We start from the raw sequence: 18014 nt of genomic DNA on the forward strand, positions 1-18014 counted from the left end.
CATGTGTCCGAGATAAAAAGTTTTTATGTAGAATCTTACTTAGCTGATATAAGTAGTCACATACTGCCTTTGTGTGCTCACGTGACGGTGGCTAAAGTTCACGCTGTATGGTAAACCTGAAGCTGCTGCCAGTAGCTTTTTTGGCTTGGCTTAGCACAAAGGCAGAAACAGCTTCCCTGGCTCTGTCCAAAGGTAACAAAACCTGCCTTCTAGCACCTCTGTTACAATTTGAGTGGGTGTTTACACATGACCCTACAGGATTAAACAATTTCCATCAATACAAACAAGAATAATCAGGCCGAGGGCCACTCACAATATTTGTGAGAGAAGTTTGCATGTGTGTCTGAGTGTTTTCTGTGTTGGTGTGCATTGTGTGAGGTTGTGAGTTTGGGAAATTTCTGTTCTTTGCTTTTGGGCTATTTATGCCTTTTACAAACCGGATTTTTTTTTACCTTTTTTTAAACACCAGGGCAGTCTCATCAAAAATCAAATGTGGTTCTAGTTTGTTTTCTTGATAGATAACAACACTGAGACTGTGCAAAGAAAAAGTGTTTACACGTGGTGCATATTTAATGACCTCACGCTGAGAGGCGGTGGACCTCAGCTGAAATGTCAGCTGTGTGTCTTCTCTGTAACTCTGGCCCTGTCGTCAAGTTCAGGGGAAGAAAATGAACCTTCATGAACGCTGCTGCTCAAACTTACATAAACCTTAGTGTCTCTTCTTCGATTGTGTATGTGAATCACTGTCTTTGTGTATTCTTCCAGCTCCCACAGTTTCCGTTCCTCAGTGCTTTTCAGGGATACAATAAGGATAATTAATCATAGAATTAATCTTTTCTCTCCATCCTTTTCTCATTCTTTCTCTCACATCAATATTGTTGCATACACATAAACATATTCTCTTTCATGTCCTTTCTTGTTCACTCTTTGTGCCAAGCCTTTTTCCTCATTCCGTGTTCTCTTTGCTGCTGGTTCTCCTGGTGTTTAATATGTAGGGACTGAGACAGACAGATAGATAGTCAGTGCCGCACTCTCAAGGCCCTCAGGTACTCAGAGATATGAGACATGACACTTTCTGCACTCGCTGATAACACACCTTACAGCCACACACACACGAACCCACATGTGCACACATGGACACATGCTCACAAAACTTCATATGCAGCACATTCACCATGCATACCAGTAGTGACAGTTGATAGATCCCCCCAAAGGGGCCATGAAGGACAATGATCTTTTTCCTCTCTCAGTTTTTTGTTCTCTCCTCTCTCTTTTTGCACATTTACGTTCCCCTTTCAGTGATTTCATATTTAGCTACTTTATTTTAATTGTGAGTCATCCAGTATAATAACATGAATGCCATATATTGTACATTTTTAATTGTACGCGTTTCATCAATTGATATTTAAACTGATAACTGTTTTTTCAGTATCACACAACATTTTCTGACTGCTTGACTTCTGCTCAGATAAGCCAGTGTTCTATTTCCTAACCAGGTGGAATTGACTCATTTTGATTCAGCGGATAACAAGTTACACTTTATTCTCTATTCTCACATTTGGATGAATAGAGCACAATTTGTGGTTTCCAATTATTGAAATATTATTCAGTTCTTGTTTAGCTCTGACTAGTATTTGGAGCTGCTGGACTGTGGTTCTCTGCAGATAATTTTCCCAGTGAGCTTGGTTGGTTTGTGGCCACCCTAACTGCTACACAATAAGAAGTGATTTAAATACTGCCTTTTAATGTACCCGCCGATAACAAGGCTAAAAATGGGACACAGTGCAGAAACAATGACAATACCAATGTAGAATGTAGGCTAATGATCTCTGTGGCTTTTTATATGAGAAAAGATTCAATTATTCAGAACAAAAATAGTTCATTAAAACATAATTAGAACAAAATAACTTTTGCAAACTCATTTTCCGTGTCCAACCTCATTTGGAAAATGTGTCTCATTTGAAAAAAATGATGTCTTTCTGGATTCTTTCCAGGAGCTGTGCAAGGGCAATTATGCCCAGCTTATCACGGTAGAGTTTGTGTTAATAGACACAGAATTCTACCATGAATCTTTGTTCATCAAGATGGATGCATTTAATGATTTACACTGATGATAGCAGGGCCACATTCTTTCTTCCTTCACTGAATACATTTTTGGTCGTGTGCCAGTGTTTGGCTGTTGTGGATAGTCTGACACAGTATGCCACTCTGTAGCATCTGTCTTAAACATCGAAGCGTCACAGACAAGTCAATGTATGTTTATGGGTGTTTTTGTTTGTAACAAAGCCCACGTGGTCTTTGCAGCCCTCGTAAGGTATTCATTGTCTCCTTTTTGTACTTAAGCAAAGAAGACAAAGAAGAATTATTTTTGTTTCTACTGTGTTGTTTTTACTTTAGCTCCTGCAGCTGTAGCACAACCCATCAGTGAGGAGCAAACACTGTTTTCCCTTGCAGCAAAAGGAAGATAAGTTAGGAAAGGGTCACAGAGCAGATTTAATGAATGTTCTTGTAGCTAAGAAATGTCTCAGTTACCTAAAGAAGATTAGATAAAGGATTCTAAAGGATTCAGATGCATGAAGCGATTCAGAACTGGATTACATTTACGTTTCCATCCTCTTTTCCTTTTGTGGTAATCAATGCAGATGCTTTGAGTTTTATTTGTAAAAGGGTTCATGACATCTGTTTCAGCAGCCACATTTCAATGGAATTAAAAGGAATTTCATTATTGTTACCCACAACTAAAAAATGATTCATGATATTGGTAAATCCTCACCGGTGTCCCTGTAACTGTTGATCTCCACAGACTTCACCTTGAACAGTTTTCATTGAAACTACTTTCTTCTAAAGCAATTGTGTCTGCAGTATAAAATAAGATAAAGGATTATCTTATTTTATCTTATCTCTTATAACTTATAGCCTTCCTGTATGTTGAATCAAGTATTCACCACCACTGGTAGCTGCTTGCAAATGTACACCAAAAACCTCCTTTATTGGTGATTATATTAACTGTAGGTAAAGCAAAATACCTTCACTATACAACTCAAAGAGAAAAGAAGAAAGGGAAATGTTGGGATCCTACAATCAAACTAATTTTACCATTTTCAGCAATATCATAGTTATGCTCTTGGTCACCAGGTGGATCCACCAGAGCAGCTGGTGGTAAATGTCCTGCTTAAATGTATCATAGGAGAACTCTGTCTCTCTCGTCTTCTCTCTGTCTTGTTGAGTGGAGTGTGGGCGCAGCAGGGCGGTCAGTCGTTTTCAGTGTGATGACACAGGTGGCAGCTGCAACATTAATATCAGGCCTCCCGGATATCTGATGGAAAATCTACTTATTTCATTCTCCTCACTTCTACTTTCCTCTTCATTCTTCATTTTTCAATCTTTGTTTTTCTCCCACACTCCCCCCTCTTAGATTTCCTGTATTGTTTTAGCTCTCCTGGGCTGTCACACACAACAAGATGAGAAAACGTGAAAGCAGCTTATCAGCTGCACCAACTGACAGGAGGGTAGTTGTGTGTGTGTGTGTGTGTGTGTGTGTGTGTGTGTGTGTGTTAATGAGACTGTATGGGTTGGTGCTAAGGCTCCGATGCATACTTCTGTCTGTGTGCCTGTGTGAGTGTGTCTTGGTTTGCATGCTTGTGTGTGTACTTGCTGCAGTATGAGCACATACATGCATTGGGTGTGTGTGTGTGTGTGTGTGTGTGTGTGTGTGTGTGTGTGTGTGTGTGTGTGTGTGTGAGTGTGTGAGTATTTGTAATCAGTCAGTGTATGCGTGTGTGCTGCTGCGTCTGGGGGAGGCTCTGATACAAACAGTCAGAGAAAAAGACTTTTGGCTCCCATCAGCTTCATGCTCCATCAGTGCTCACCACTGTGTTACAAACCCCACTGCTCTCTCACAAACACACACACACATGCACACACACCCACACACACACACACACACACACACACACACACACACACACCCACACACACACACACACACGCACACATAGCCTGTATATGTAGATGTACTAGTCTGTGTGAAGATGTTTACAGTCACACTCAAGCACCACTACTGCTACATTTCCTGAGCTCTCCCACATGATGTATCATTCTTGACAGTCCTTACCACACTGTCGTAACCACAATCTTCATTGTTTTCCTGACTGTCAGGCTGTCAATCTGTCCTATCAAACTCAAGCTGCCAAGCCCCTTTACTTTATTGTTGTCTTTTAGCAGGTATATTATATTTTGTCTGTTATAGAGTAAACATTTGCAAATGTCACACACTGAGAGGACTCCACTAACTCACACCCTCTGAGTCAGAAAACTATCCCTCTCATACAACTGAAATCGAGTGTCGACTTTGCAAAATATTTGCATATTATACCTAATTTAGCTGCACTGTAGATATTACAGTCTTCCAATCCAATTATTTTTTAATGGGTATAATTGTGGATGCAAAGTGCATTGTGTTGCATGGAGGAAAGAAGTACAGGGCTGTAGTTTATGCAAGAGGTTTGTGAGTAGCATATTCCTAGAAGTCCTAGAATCCTAGAAGTTTTGGGAGTGTAACTGAGAGGACGACTGCTGTGTACAGTGGAAATGACAGAAGTGAAAGTGAGGCAGAGTTTTGGACGAGTTGGACGGTTCTTTGTGAGTTTTGCCAGAAGTCAGGAGAATATGCACTTACAGTATTCCAGCCAGAAGACATTTTGAGAGTATAAACTTGCAGTCCTTGAAATGTTTCTTATGTGGAACCGGAAAGATTGTGCATGTTTGGATGGTGACAGAGAGTCTAAATAAAATAACATGTTTATTTTTTTTCTGTCATGGCTTGACAGTGAGCCAAAACAAGACTTATGACCACAGTTTTGAAACATATGGAGAGACATGGAATAGCCCGAGTTTAAAAGTTTCGAGAAGTTACTGAGAATGACAATAAAATGTTTGGGTGTGCAGAAGTCAGTGATTAATGGGCATGCATGCAGGCAATTTATGGGTTACAGTGGAAGCCTATGGCATAGAGCGGGACAGAACAGCTTTCCCGCCCCCACAGCCTGGAGGGTGAGACTGGTGGAAGGAGAAGCCAGCCAACAGTGGTAGCCTGATTAAGGTGGAATAATCCAAGGTATACTGCCAGGTCTCAGCTAGACAAGGAACGGAAAGCCAAGGGAATGTACCCTGACAAGAGTCCAGATCTAACTAGGGCTGGATGATATGGAGAAAATCAAATATCACAATATTTTTGACCAAATACTTTATATTACTGCAATATTGCAACAATATTGAAGGGGTTGACTGTTGGTGCTTTCGCAAAATATTTAGACAATTACATTTTTGATAGATAATCATCAGTGATGTGGATATAATGACAAAGTGGGTAAAGGCAAGTAAAACAACAGCTAGAACAATATGGTAAATTCAGAAAATTACCTAAAATGTAGCCTCTAAAACCAGAAAAAGTAAACACTAATGCCATATTACGATATTTAAATGTTATGTTATATCGATATATTGCCCAGCCCTTCTGTCAACACAAATAAAGTTCAGATATAATTTATAGTGTAAGTTTAGGGTATCTAAAGCAAAGTTGTCTGGACTGAGCTACGCGGCACTTGCTGTGTTAATGTGTTTAAGAGAGAGTCACAAAGAGGAAGGGAAGATAATGTGGAAGCTGGACTACTGCATGCAAAGTGTCTGCAAGTTATTAAACTTACTCGGGACTCTGCTTTGTCACTTCTATGCAGTAGGCGATACGAAGGGGGATGCCAACCCCCTTGTTATCAAAATGACCAAAATGCCAAAAGTGCCACCCCCGGAGCTGATGGCGGTCTCTCTCCACAAAGCTTGTGTTTCCACCAGATGCCACACAGCACATTTCAGAAGCAGCTCTCACTTTTCTGTGTTTTGATAAATCTACTACGCTGTACGTGTTGCTGAAGTAGCGAAGGGGGATGAACCGTCCCCTCTGTTAAAAATGAACAAATCGCCTACTGGTTGTATGCACATGGTGAGCAGCAGTGACAGCTTACAGGAACATATTAGGCTGAGAGTAATGCTGAGCATAGATCACAGGTTCTGCAATAATTAGACAGCACCAGAGGGGACCATGTCGACACCTGGGGGAGCAGCCAGGTGCAGCAATCAATCCAGTTACAGTTGAAGGGCACAGGAGGGGAAGTTAGACTGGTGTGCTTGTGGGGAGCTGAAATCATGAGGAGTTTCTGTCTGGGTATAACATTTAAAACATCCCTCTTATCATTAACTAAACCACTAAACCTCCTCATTGTCACTGGGAGGCTGGATAGTCTCCCTGCACACAAACAGTTAGAGGTAGGTTTCACATGGTGTCACAGGACTAACACATGTAGACAGACAAACACATTCACACCTACAGGCCACGTAAAGTTTCTAATTGACCTGACCTGCATGTCTTTGGATGATAGGAAGGCAGATTAGGCAGTTTTGGCATGACGGTCATGAGAACCAGCATCCCAGTAGAGACAGTGCAACCAGTTAAAGTACATGACTATTGTACGTTCCATAAAATTGAGTAACAATTAAAAACAAAATGAAACAAAGAAATGGGAGAGGAATGCATAAATGGTTTAACTAGACATATATAAAAGATCCAAGCATGGATATGGGGATGTTATTCATGAGGATTCAACAGCAAAAGCGAATACTTGATTGCAATAGGTGTTTTTTTTATTGTTCAGGGGTACACGGATACATAGATGTTAGAAGCTAAATGGGTAATTGTGTTGTGGATAATTAAGTTTTTATGACTTAAATTAGGTATTAAATCAGGCAGACAATCCCATTGAGCCAAAATGAGCAGCAGCACGTAACAGGCTTTTAATTCCCAGCAATCCTTTAAAATAGAAAGTCGTGCTGTTGGTACACAAAACCTTCTTTTGTGTTACACCTAAAAAGAAGTTGGCGGATGCATGCCAAGAGGGTCAATGTTTACCGAGCAGACAGAATATAATAAATGTTATGACTGCTATTTTAACAGAATTTTATTGTGGGGAAGTGAAGCCGAGTCTTTCTTTGGATACCAATGGGACTCTTGAAGTGTAGGTTGTTGACACACATACTTTTCAACGCTGAGTAGTTCATGTCCCTCTGCACTGTGCAGCTTTCCATCAAAGGGACTCCAACGGTTTCTCTTTCTAGCCCTTTTTTGATGCTACCTCTCTCACCTCTCTTCATCCCTGACTCTAGGTTTCTAATTATCTCTCTCTTTCATCTTCTGTAATGTTGGGTGTGTGCTGTCACCTTTTAATCTCACTTTGTCCCCCGTTGTTCCTCTCACCCAAACAAATATCCATGCTCTTGCTTTCCTATCGTTGTCTTCTCTTTGCCTTTCTTGTTTTACTTCACTATTACCTGGCTCTCACCCACTCCCTTTTATTTATTTTACCCACTCTTTTCTCCCTGTTATGTTATTTTTCTTTTCTCAGTCTTTTATCCCAATTTCTTGCACCTTTTCCTCCTCTCACATCTTAGTCGTCTTTTTCCACCTCTACTACTCCCCCTCCTCTCTTCTACTCTACTTCACTCTCTGCCTCCCATCCCTCCCACTCTCCCTCCCTTCCTCCATCCTCTCTGATTTTCTTCCCTTATCTTTACTTGTTCACTCGCCTTCCTTTTTCTTGCTGGTGGTTCTGGGCAATGTTCACCAAGCATATTGGCACAGGCTGGTGGTCGATGAATTTTGCCATGATTGCACATACGCACACACAGGCGTATGTGTATGTGCGTGCGCACTCAGACCTGTTGGGGATGGTGGTTGATGAGCAATGCCAGACTCTCAGCGTCTATGCCCATCAGAGCCGCTCAAGAAACCTCATTAGGGCCTCCTAACCACAGCATGGCACAGGCTGCAATACTTGCCAGCCAATTGGAAGTCCTGGGGCCACACGATTCCCAGCATGGACAATCGCAAGTAGTGACTAAGAATCACTGATCAGACTCAAGTTCAGCAACTCCAGTCTTAGGCGACGGTCACATTGGATGCCTCAAAACCAATGTGAACTGCGATGGTCCCGACCCCTGCAGCTGTGATCCAGGTCGCATTGAAGAGTTTTATCAGTGAGAGGCGTCTTGCTGTTGCTAGGCAACGTGTTATAAGCTGTCAATCAGTTGCCTGCAAGATACACACAGTAACCATCAACAGCAGCTACATTTAGGCAATAAAAAACTGTCTGGTTCCTTTAATCTGTCTGTGATGGAATCAAGAACCTTCAGGTGGTCAGCAACAAGAGCTTCTTGGCTTCTTCTCCTTTGTTTTGTTGTTGGCTGTTCTACATCATTGGCTAAAAGTGAGCTCACGACCCCAGGTAGTTTAATTCTTCCTCTCCATTCAAGTGTAATTTTAGTGTTTAGTTGTTTTAAAAGGGACAATGATGACTGGCTGCTCTAAAAGTTATCAGAGGGCATGGTGGACTAATTTGCATTATGATTATAAAGTATTTGCCACACCGGCCCTGCTCTCCCCAGGTGCTTAGCAGAGAACAGGGCTGCACTGTGTGTATAAAGTGCTTTGAATCTAAATGATTTGGACCAGGCAGGATACTAAACATTGTGTTTGTGTGCACCAACATCAACACATCCGTTTTTTATGAAAGCAAAGCTGTTGGGATAACTGGGGTCTAACAGAGGCACTGAGTTAGCAGCAATGGTTAATGTGCCCCATAATATCTTACAGTAACCTTCACCAGATGAAAGTAGTCTTCATTCCTCTCCTATATGTGTGTTTAAACATGTTGGAGTGCATGGGATGGTTTATGTGCTGTACATGTGGTTATTATATTTTCAACTTTTCCCCAGGCTACTGCTGTAAATAAGTTTGTTTTCTTTCCGAATTTCTTTGTAGTGAAATAGGAAAGAGATGACTCAGTCTCAGACATTGTTATATATTCAGGCCTTGAGCCACATTGATATGCAGTGGAGATGCCCTGTCTGAGGTATTGAAAGTTTAAATATTTATCGAGTTACAGACACGCACAACCCTGTCTAATACTTGTGGGTTGCAGCAGGTTACTGTGTTTGGCTGCAGTTATTTAATAGAACATCATCCTAATGTCGATAATTTTGCAGTAGTGCAGTGACAGGATTGAAGATTGGGAGCATTGTAAGCCCATTAGCTGTGCAGTGCATCCCATTAGTGTCCTGCCTCTCGGTGTGTGCCTCCAGCAGGTTGGTCCAGTATGTGACATCCAGCCAGCTGGTTGGCAGTTTGCTGCAGTGTGGGCTGGATTGACAGCTGGAGCGACGTAGGCTCAACTGTGAACCACTCCATCTTTTTTTCATAATTTCAGCCACAACGCCACCCCAACTGTCACCACCAACAAGAAAAGACAAAATAAACTTTGCTGTCTATATGGTCTCCAGACCACAGTAGGGTTCCATAAATTCTCCTGCTGTTTGGGTCTATTCAGCCCTTCCTGTTGCTGGCATTCTTAAGCACCAAAGTTACATAATGAAGAAAAGAGTGAAGAAGGGACAAAATGGAGGACAGAGTGTTTGAGAAGTTGAACAATGAGAGGAGGAGGAGGGAGGTCAGGGGGAAAAAGTGAGAGTGAGACAGGAGAAGGAGAGAAGACGGAGACAGACGGGGGAGTGGACGTGATGGTTATGTTTATGACTGCTTGACTTCCTGAACCCACACATTCAGCATTATTATAACAAGGTTCCTGATTCGACTGAAAGACATCAACCTGCTTACTGTTAGCATAGGTATTTTACCCACACAGTTAAAAGCAGTTTTCTCTTAGCATTCACTGAAAATAAAATAAAAAGAATTCTGAATTGCAAGGACTAAGCACACATTGGCAAACACCAATCAGACCTATGCAAAGATGTTTATGTCAGAGACAATGTTACTTACTAAGTAGTTGACCATAACTACAACAAAAGATAAAACATGTTAGTTAATGAGCTTTAGAGGTGTATAACAATGTAAGTATAACAATATGCAATGCTCTTTTGTCTCAGCCTTGTTTTCTGTGTCCTTTCCTGCACTACCTGCCCAGTCTAGTTATTAACAACATTGATTCTGACCCCTAACTTTATTTACTTGTTTTGTCCTGTCCTCTCCTGTTCTTACTTTGGTGAAATTACTACCCTGATTGGTATTTACTGCTACTGTATTTCCTGAATTTCAATGTGCTCCCCTCTACCATATCATAAAAGTTGAATCTCACTGAAAAATCAGAGAGACTGGTGAGTGGGACAGCGAGACAGCGGTCAGAAAATTGGAAAAGACGTATAGGGAAATAGTAGGGAGAGGTAGGTAATAGAGCGAAGATGAGGACCGAAGACGGCAACAAAGTCATGATGGAGAGAGGGAGGGGAAAGCAAGGATGCTGCTACCGACAGTGCAAGAGACTCACTTCCTATGGGGGTTGTGTATTAATGAAACTCTTCCAATTTAAAGTAAAGGTATGCTTCGTCCTTAGGCTTCAGTTTCCCCACTTGTTTGATTGTTGCAGGTGTATCCCACAAAGTGCCTTCAGTAGACGTGGGAGACTCACCTCTACAAACCTTGTCTCTGAATATTCAGTGATACTTCCTATGCGAGAGTTTAGGAAATGATAGTTCAAGCTTTGTGGGATTCCTGATTGTTTTGCCTCTTTCTATCATTGCAATGCAAACCACTAAACAGCACTTGAAGCACATTAGAACTTTTTTGTTTAAAGGTTTCTCCAAATGAGCTTGAGCTTTGTTTTTTGTTTTTTGAGTCTGGCTCCTGAGATATGCACCTTGCCAACTCTACCTTTCTGTCACACTGGGCATACATGGGCAAACAAATATGAGTGACTGTCTGTTAAGATTAAGGTAGACAGGACGAGTTGGGAAATGTATTTGGCTACAGTCTGAATAGGATTTTAGAGAACCATCCGTGTGATTGTTATGCACTGTTATTGTATCTGCTTTGAACATGCCAGCTCTTCACACTTTGCACTACAGAACCACAGGATTACTTTGTTTACATAGTATGTGGGTGTCAAAGAAAACCAAATAATTCACATTTACAAACTTTTACCTCTCTAATCTCCCTGAGAAGAAACGTTTGGGCCTGTCTTACACCTTGCTACAGTTTGTTCCGGTCTCTATAATTAGTTAGTTTTAGTTTGTATGAGGGGAAGAAAGATCAGGAAATAAATCCTCCACCCTCTCTCTTCTGCCAGAATAAAAATGACATTGACGGGCAATAGCAATCGTTGTATACTGATGTTTTAGGGTTTTAAGGAATTCTTTTATGCAAACTTGGCCATTACCACATTGCTGTGTTCTTCACTGCCCAATAAAAACTAAGGTTGCAGGAGAGGCCCCCTTAAATCTCTCTGATTTACCTAGGTCTGTGTGTGTGTGTGTGTGTGTGTGTGTGTGTGTGTGTGTGTGTGTGTGTGTGTGTGTGTGTGTGTGTGTGTGTGTGTGTGTGTGTGTGTGTGTGTGTGTGTGTGTGTGTGTGTGTGCGAGAGAGACTCCAGAGTGTTTGCACACACACAGGCTGTTCTGTGAGTGGAGAAGAGGCAGCCTGCTTACCACAGAGAGTGAACTTGAGAAAGGGCACCTGAGTTTGTAGATCAGACCTGCTCTCTTTCTTTCTGCGCCTCGCTGTCTGCTCTATTGTTTTTCTAATTTTACTTTATCTTTGTTTTTAATCAGCTTCTCACCAGATTCTAATTTTTTTCCCAGTCTTCTCACCTTTTTCTGAATTTGTTTACTCCTCTTTTTTATTGTGTTTTATCTAGCCCCTCTTGTGCACTCACACATACCCCCCCCCCCCCCATTATTTGATGAAAGTCCTACAGTCTGCTGTGTATTACATTATTCCTCTGCTGATGAGGGAGTATCCCATTCAGACCATCAGAGAGACACAGAACCTCGTTTGGGACTCTGGGGCCTCATTACATAAAGATATCCAAACTGTTTGTCCTATTTTAATATAGGTTTCAAAGATAGGAAAGATCATATCTTCCTATTACACAAGCAATTCCTAAACCCATGGCTGTATCCTACCCCATCTCAAACCTCATATCATATCTTAACTTAAGAAATCCTAGCTATAACTGTAAATTGGATTCTTCTGTGGGCACTCTTCCTGTCAGGCCTGTATCTATATTTAGAATGTACCAGTAGGCTACTCGAGATAAGCCATTATATCAACGGCTCTCATTTATCATAATAGACAAAAAAGATGGGTGTTCAATTTAAGATATAGTCAGAGGCACTAATTGTGTCTCCTGTTTTTAATTCATGAATTTATCATATTGGCAGTCCACTTCATCCCATAGACCCCTGGAAAATGGTTTTGGCCTTTATAGCTAATATCCCTGATCATAACAACTGGAACTTGGGACTTTAATTAAACTCGGAGTTGAATAAAATTTACTGTTTAAATTATAAAATAATATTAAGTTAGGTATAATTAAGGGCATGGCAGCTTTGAGTGACAGGTAGGTCCAGTCTCTGTTCGCTCGCTGCATCAACCAGGCCCGCCTCAGCTCCACCAGCGATCCACCTCTTTGCTCATTTTTTGATTAGGCACGAGTTAGGATAGACATATGTTGCAGTTATTTTGAATTCAGGACTAGGTCTATGCCGTCCTAATTTATGATTCCTAATTTGGAAATTCCCTAAATTTGGACAATTCTGTAATAGCTATGCTCCTATCTTAAGATAAGATAAGATTTTTCCCTGAGTGCAGTTAGCATGACATCCTAAACTGTCGTTTTGTTTGTTATGGGGCCCCTGGTCTCTGGATGAGACAATGTTTGCGGAAACATCTGGGTTCTGCTCTTCATCGTAGGTGAAAACCAAAACCAACAGAAAACACTGCTGATCAGACATAAATATCACCATTGTGCAGCTTATTGTGCACACAAATGTTCACTTCACCACTTCCCAGAAAGTGCAGCTCTCAGCCTCTTCCCCATGCCCATGAGTGGAAAGCATCCTGGAGTAGGGAAACAGTCCGTAACAGAGCAAAAGTGTCTATGAGCGCGGGGGAAGCAGAGACTGTAAAAAGCATCCTATTCTATTATGACTTAATTCTTGAGATCTCAGGTTATATTTTTTTTACAGTGGCCCTAATACTGCCGTCTAGTTGATAGTCTAGAATTCCGCCAGTGGTTAACTTGTGTTTACTCCAGTCCTCCCCCAGGACTCCAGCAGCAACTATCTATCGAAGTGGAGGCTCAACATTGCTTCTTGTTTCCGTTTTGTTTTTTTTGGGAGGATGCAACCGTTGCTTTTGAGATTACACACTGCCCCATCTTTGCCGGAGGCATTTTTGCATCTGTGAGTCAAGTCGCATTCTAACGGTTACTCGAAATAAAAGTGCTCTGCTGCTTTCAAGTTCTTATGGGGCTTCCCCTGTCCCCCTTTCCCCCGTGTCTCCAGTGTCCCCCGCACCCCCCCTTGAAATCTATGCCTATGCTTGATTCATTTGATGAATTTTTTACGTTTTTCTTTTCCTCCTTCCAAACTTGGATCAGCAATGCCCCCTTTGATACAGAGCATATGTTTCTACAACCAACTCTTTGTACTGTGCCTGGTAATTATTTCTTTCAAAGTTGTCTGCCAATTTGTATCTTGCTGTTCTCGCCTTACCTTCTGTTGTTTTCTCAAATGTCTGAGGGTGGAAAAACACTACAGAAGAGATTTAGCCCTAATTAAGCCGTCCCACATAAACCTACACCAACATAGTGGATATTCAATACCCTTATGTTTTTTCACAGGCCCCTATGTAGGAAATTTGGCTGGAATGGAAATTCTCACTCCTCTTAATTAGATCAAGCAATCTGCAAGAAGTCTTGTAGTGTTTATGCACCCATTAGTGCCCATTAGAAAGCAGAGACACACTCCTCGAGCTCTTTAAGTAAGCTGCATAGACAACGACACACTGTTTGATGTTTTGGCAGAGCGCTGTGGTGTTTCTTTTTTTTTTTTTTTGGGGGGGGGGGGGATGAAAGGACATAGAGACTGAGCTTTTAAAGTGCAGATTGTTTTGCTGTAATTCAGATTTTTTAAAAGCCATACTAATAATGAAATGAGCATGTCAGGAACTGTATCTGTGAACGGTAGGTAATACAAGCATCAGAGACATGCAGCATGAACAGATCTTTACTAACAAACGTAACAGTCTCTTGTAGTCAGCATTTGAACTGGCCTACACGATTGTGTATGCCATCAGAGATAAAAAAAATAACTAAAGACATTCTTTCTACTGTCTCTTTGAAGTCAATCAATAAGTAGATATTCATGATTTCCCAATCATGAATATCGATATCAAGTACAGAAAGATTTAGAAGCAAGGTTTACCTTGGTCCCTTTTGTCTTTTTCCTGCTGTTCTTTGGATGTTGATTACTTATCATATTTACCCCAACCTGTACTACATACTGCCTCAGACTAAATTAGAGCCCAGCACAGTCAACGCTAAATCCTCATAGAATCCTTTCATACTTTGAAATGCAAAAGAAGCTAGAAATAGCAGCTCACAGTAAGATATTAAAAGTCTGGCGGTGTCAGGGGCTGGAAACTTTGACAAGCCATTGAACCAACATAATTTTCCAACAGCATAATATATAATTAGTGTTACATTCAGCATTATTAAATATTATATTTATATCAAATTTCAAATGATGTAAAGGTGTGTACAAGGGGGCTTAAATTTGTATCTTTTGACCCAACATGTACTTAAATTAAAGCTAATACCTTAATTTTTCCTTTTAAAAACCAGCCGAATAGAAAGTACTGAGCCAAATCCTCAATATGACACCATGCATGAGGCTCCGTGTATAACTCAACACACAAAAAGGTGTTTTAAGTGCAACACATACCTGCGGTGTTGCATCATGTTGGACATGTCATACAAACAGAAGGAGGAGTCCAATAACAGTATTTGAGAATAAAGGATCATCAATAATGTGTCTCTAGCTAAATCAATAACTCCTCATTTCAGTGTTTTGTTTTATCTTTAAGTGCTTGTGACACAATTATACATCCCAGCTAACAGTTTAATGTCCTCTGAGCATCATTTGTCATACACAAAGTCTGCGTTCCAGTTTCTCTGTGATTCCCCCTCTGTCTCTCCCCTTTGTTGATTTAATGAGATTTCAGGTTGAATAGAAAAGGCTACTGTTAAACTGCACTTATTCAGTTAGCTGGCTAATTACATTTTACCTCTCACACAAAATTTCTGTTGACAGCCTTGACACAGTAATTACATTTAAAAAGTAATTTAATATTAAGATTAGATCACATTCATACACTTGGCACTTGGCCGTCTAAATGTATGCATGTACGCACAGACATGCATATTGACACCCATGTTGCATACAGTATGTGCAGATATACGATTATGCAGCATAAGGACAGCACATACAAGAAACACACAGTCATCGTGTCGTCAACTCAGCTTCTCTCCTGTGATTTTTAGTGTCGGATGAGATCTTTACTGAACATTGCACACTCTGTCCCGTTGGAATTTGGGATGCGTGCGTGCGTGCGTGCGTGTGCGTGTGTGTGTGTGTGTGTGTGTGTGTGTGTGTGTGTGTGTGTGTGTGTGTGTGTGTGTGTGTGTGTGTGTGTGTGTGTGTGAGAGAGAGAGAGAGAGAGAGAGAAGGGGGACAGTGATGAGATATGTTGTATAAGGGGGTGCAGTGGAGTGTGAAAGAGAACAGGTGGCTCCCGTTTCTGCCATCTAGCTTTATGTGCCATCTTCCCCATTGTGTGTGTATGTGTGTGAGTGTATGTGTGTGGGTATGTGTGTGGGTGTGTGTGTTTGAGGAAGAGAGTGAGATCCCATTGCTTTGTGAGTTGGGTTTTGTGCATACCTCGAGCGCATATCTCAATACATGCATGCGTATGTTACGTTGTCTTGTTCCTGTGTGTTTGTTTCTGCACGTGTGTGTGTCTGTTCTTTAGTGAGCAGGGTTCCGGTTGGTTTAGAAACAATTAGAACAAGCTGCAGGAGCCCAGAGAGATCGTTCTCCAAATGTCAACCAAATTAACAATCTATAGTGAACACTCAACAGTGCTCTCTCTCAAGCCCCATGTTTACCCGTTTGTCTCTGCCTCTCTCTTTCCCTCTCTCTCTCACACACACAGACACACACACACACACACACACACACACACACACACACACACACACACACACACACACACACACACACACACACACACGCACACACACTTTTCCTCCTCTTTAGTCCACATCACACGGACATAGAGCAGAGTAAGTGGTACAGTCTCTTTAACATGTGTTTCTCCTGCTTCTGTCTCTCTTCTTCTCTCTCAGACCAGTCATCCAGGCCGGTGGTCAGGACTAGGCAGCAGCAGCAGCAGCCTGGCTTCAAGGGACCGAAGGGTAATGCGGGGAGTGGGGGCAGCACTCGGAGGGGACCTCTGTAACCAGCATCTCCCCCACCACTATCCCCCTCTGCACGGCCGCCCTCCTGTCTCTGAACGACACACTGCCAGGGAGGAGCGCCACTGCCAGGGTGTCTTGGCCCCTTCCACAGCCCGTAACGCTGCTCCCAATCCATCTCCAGTCTCCTCCACCTCGTCCTGTGCCACTTCTGCAGCGTCAGCCCAAGCCTCACTTACTACTCCAGCCCAGCTTCAAGTTTCACACCCGGGCCATAGTTCAAATCAATGCCCAGGCTCCGGATCAGTGGCTGCTAATCACACCGCAATTCCATCTCTGTTCCCCAGGCAGCCGGAGGGCGTTTCCTCCTCTTCTGAGTCCTTAACTCCAGGAGGAGGTGGAGGTGGAGTGAGCCTGTCGGGTGGGGCAAGGAGAGGAGGAGGAGGAGGAGAGCAACATCCTCCTAGCCATATCCCTCGTGCGGTCGGGGCCAGCGTCTCATCGAGCCTTCACAGTCTTGCAAGCAGAGGTAGCGCCTCCCCGAGCATCTCATCGCCAATCCGAGCCTCCCCTCCACCTCCTACTCCTTCCCCAGCGTCCTCATCCTCCTCCTCTTCTTCCTCCACATTTACTGGGCGTTTAGGACAACCACCCCGAGGCCCTCTGTCTCTGCATAGCTACAGTCGTAAAAATGTCTTCCTGCAACATTCCCTTCAGACTGCCGAACTGCAAGCGCTGACGCAGAGAGACAGTTGAGGGCACACAAACATTTACCCCGTCCATATTGACTTGAGCGACAAAATGTGCGACTTTATAGAGAAACTGCTGCTCCGTCGGTACAAGTTGATTGTGTTCCGCTGTCCCAATTACCCCTGAATCATCCACCACACGCGCTTACAATCATGCTTGTCTCTCTTTACAATCTAGACCAACGCTTTGCTCACATTTTGTTCTTAGTTTTGCTCGTTTTAACACACTCACATGCCAGGTTACACACACACACACACACACACACACACACACACACACACACACACACACACACACACACACACACGTATCTGGCTTTGAGTATGAAAAAGGCACTCACCCGTCTATCAGAACTCCCACGTTGTGTCATGCTGACAGTTTAGATGTGCTTACGCCCACAGACACACAAAGTGCACGGAGACTCAAAGCCTCACATCCATGCACACACACACAGATCTAGTCACACACACTTAGATGCACACTTTCACACAGAGAAATCTGTGATATATCTGCCTCACACACAAATAACAGTATGTTAAAGCAGAGTTGAGCTTTGTATTTAAGTTGTGTTGTTTTTTTATTTATTTGATCATCTTTAAAAGTTAAAACATGTGCTTCTTAATGAACTATGGGAATGACCAACATTTGCGCTGTTAAGGAAATATCCTCACATTGCCAAATCCTACATCAGATCAACTCCTCATTCCTTGATCTCCAATCAAAAGACAAATGTTTAGATGAACATCCACATTCACGACCCTTTTACTGCATGCTTTTTGAAATTTAAGGAGAATACAGGTGAGCATTTTGTACTGCAACAAAATAGGGATCTGGGTGACTTTCAAAGTCTTTTAATAACTTTTCAGTATCAGCCCTCACCTCAGTGTT

The 18014-nt window shown here is 42.2% G+C and overlaps 1 protein-coding gene across 1 annotated transcript in view; it reads left to right on the forward strand.

Moving 5' to 3' along the window:
* ccser1 (coiled-coil serine-rich protein 1) overlaps window positions 1-17358 on the forward strand; it is a 104125-nt gene extending 86767 nt beyond the window's left edge. The window contains exon 10 of the mRNA XM_054611407.1: window positions 16308-17358. Within this exon, the coding sequence (XP_054467382.1) occupies window positions 16308-17132 (825 nt within the window). The 3' untranslated portion in view covers window positions 17133-17358. The remainder of the gene's footprint in view (window positions 1-16307) is intronic.
* Window positions 17359-18014: the final 656 nt, after the last annotated feature.

Source organism: Anoplopoma fimbria, chromosome 13, assembly GCF_027596085.1.
Source record: "Anoplopoma fimbria isolate UVic2021 breed Golden Eagle Sablefish chromosome 13, Afim_UVic_2022, whole genome shotgun sequence".
NCBI classification, from domain to species: domain Eukaryota; kingdom Metazoa; phylum Chordata; class Actinopteri; order Perciformes; family Anoplopomatidae; genus Anoplopoma; species Anoplopoma fimbria.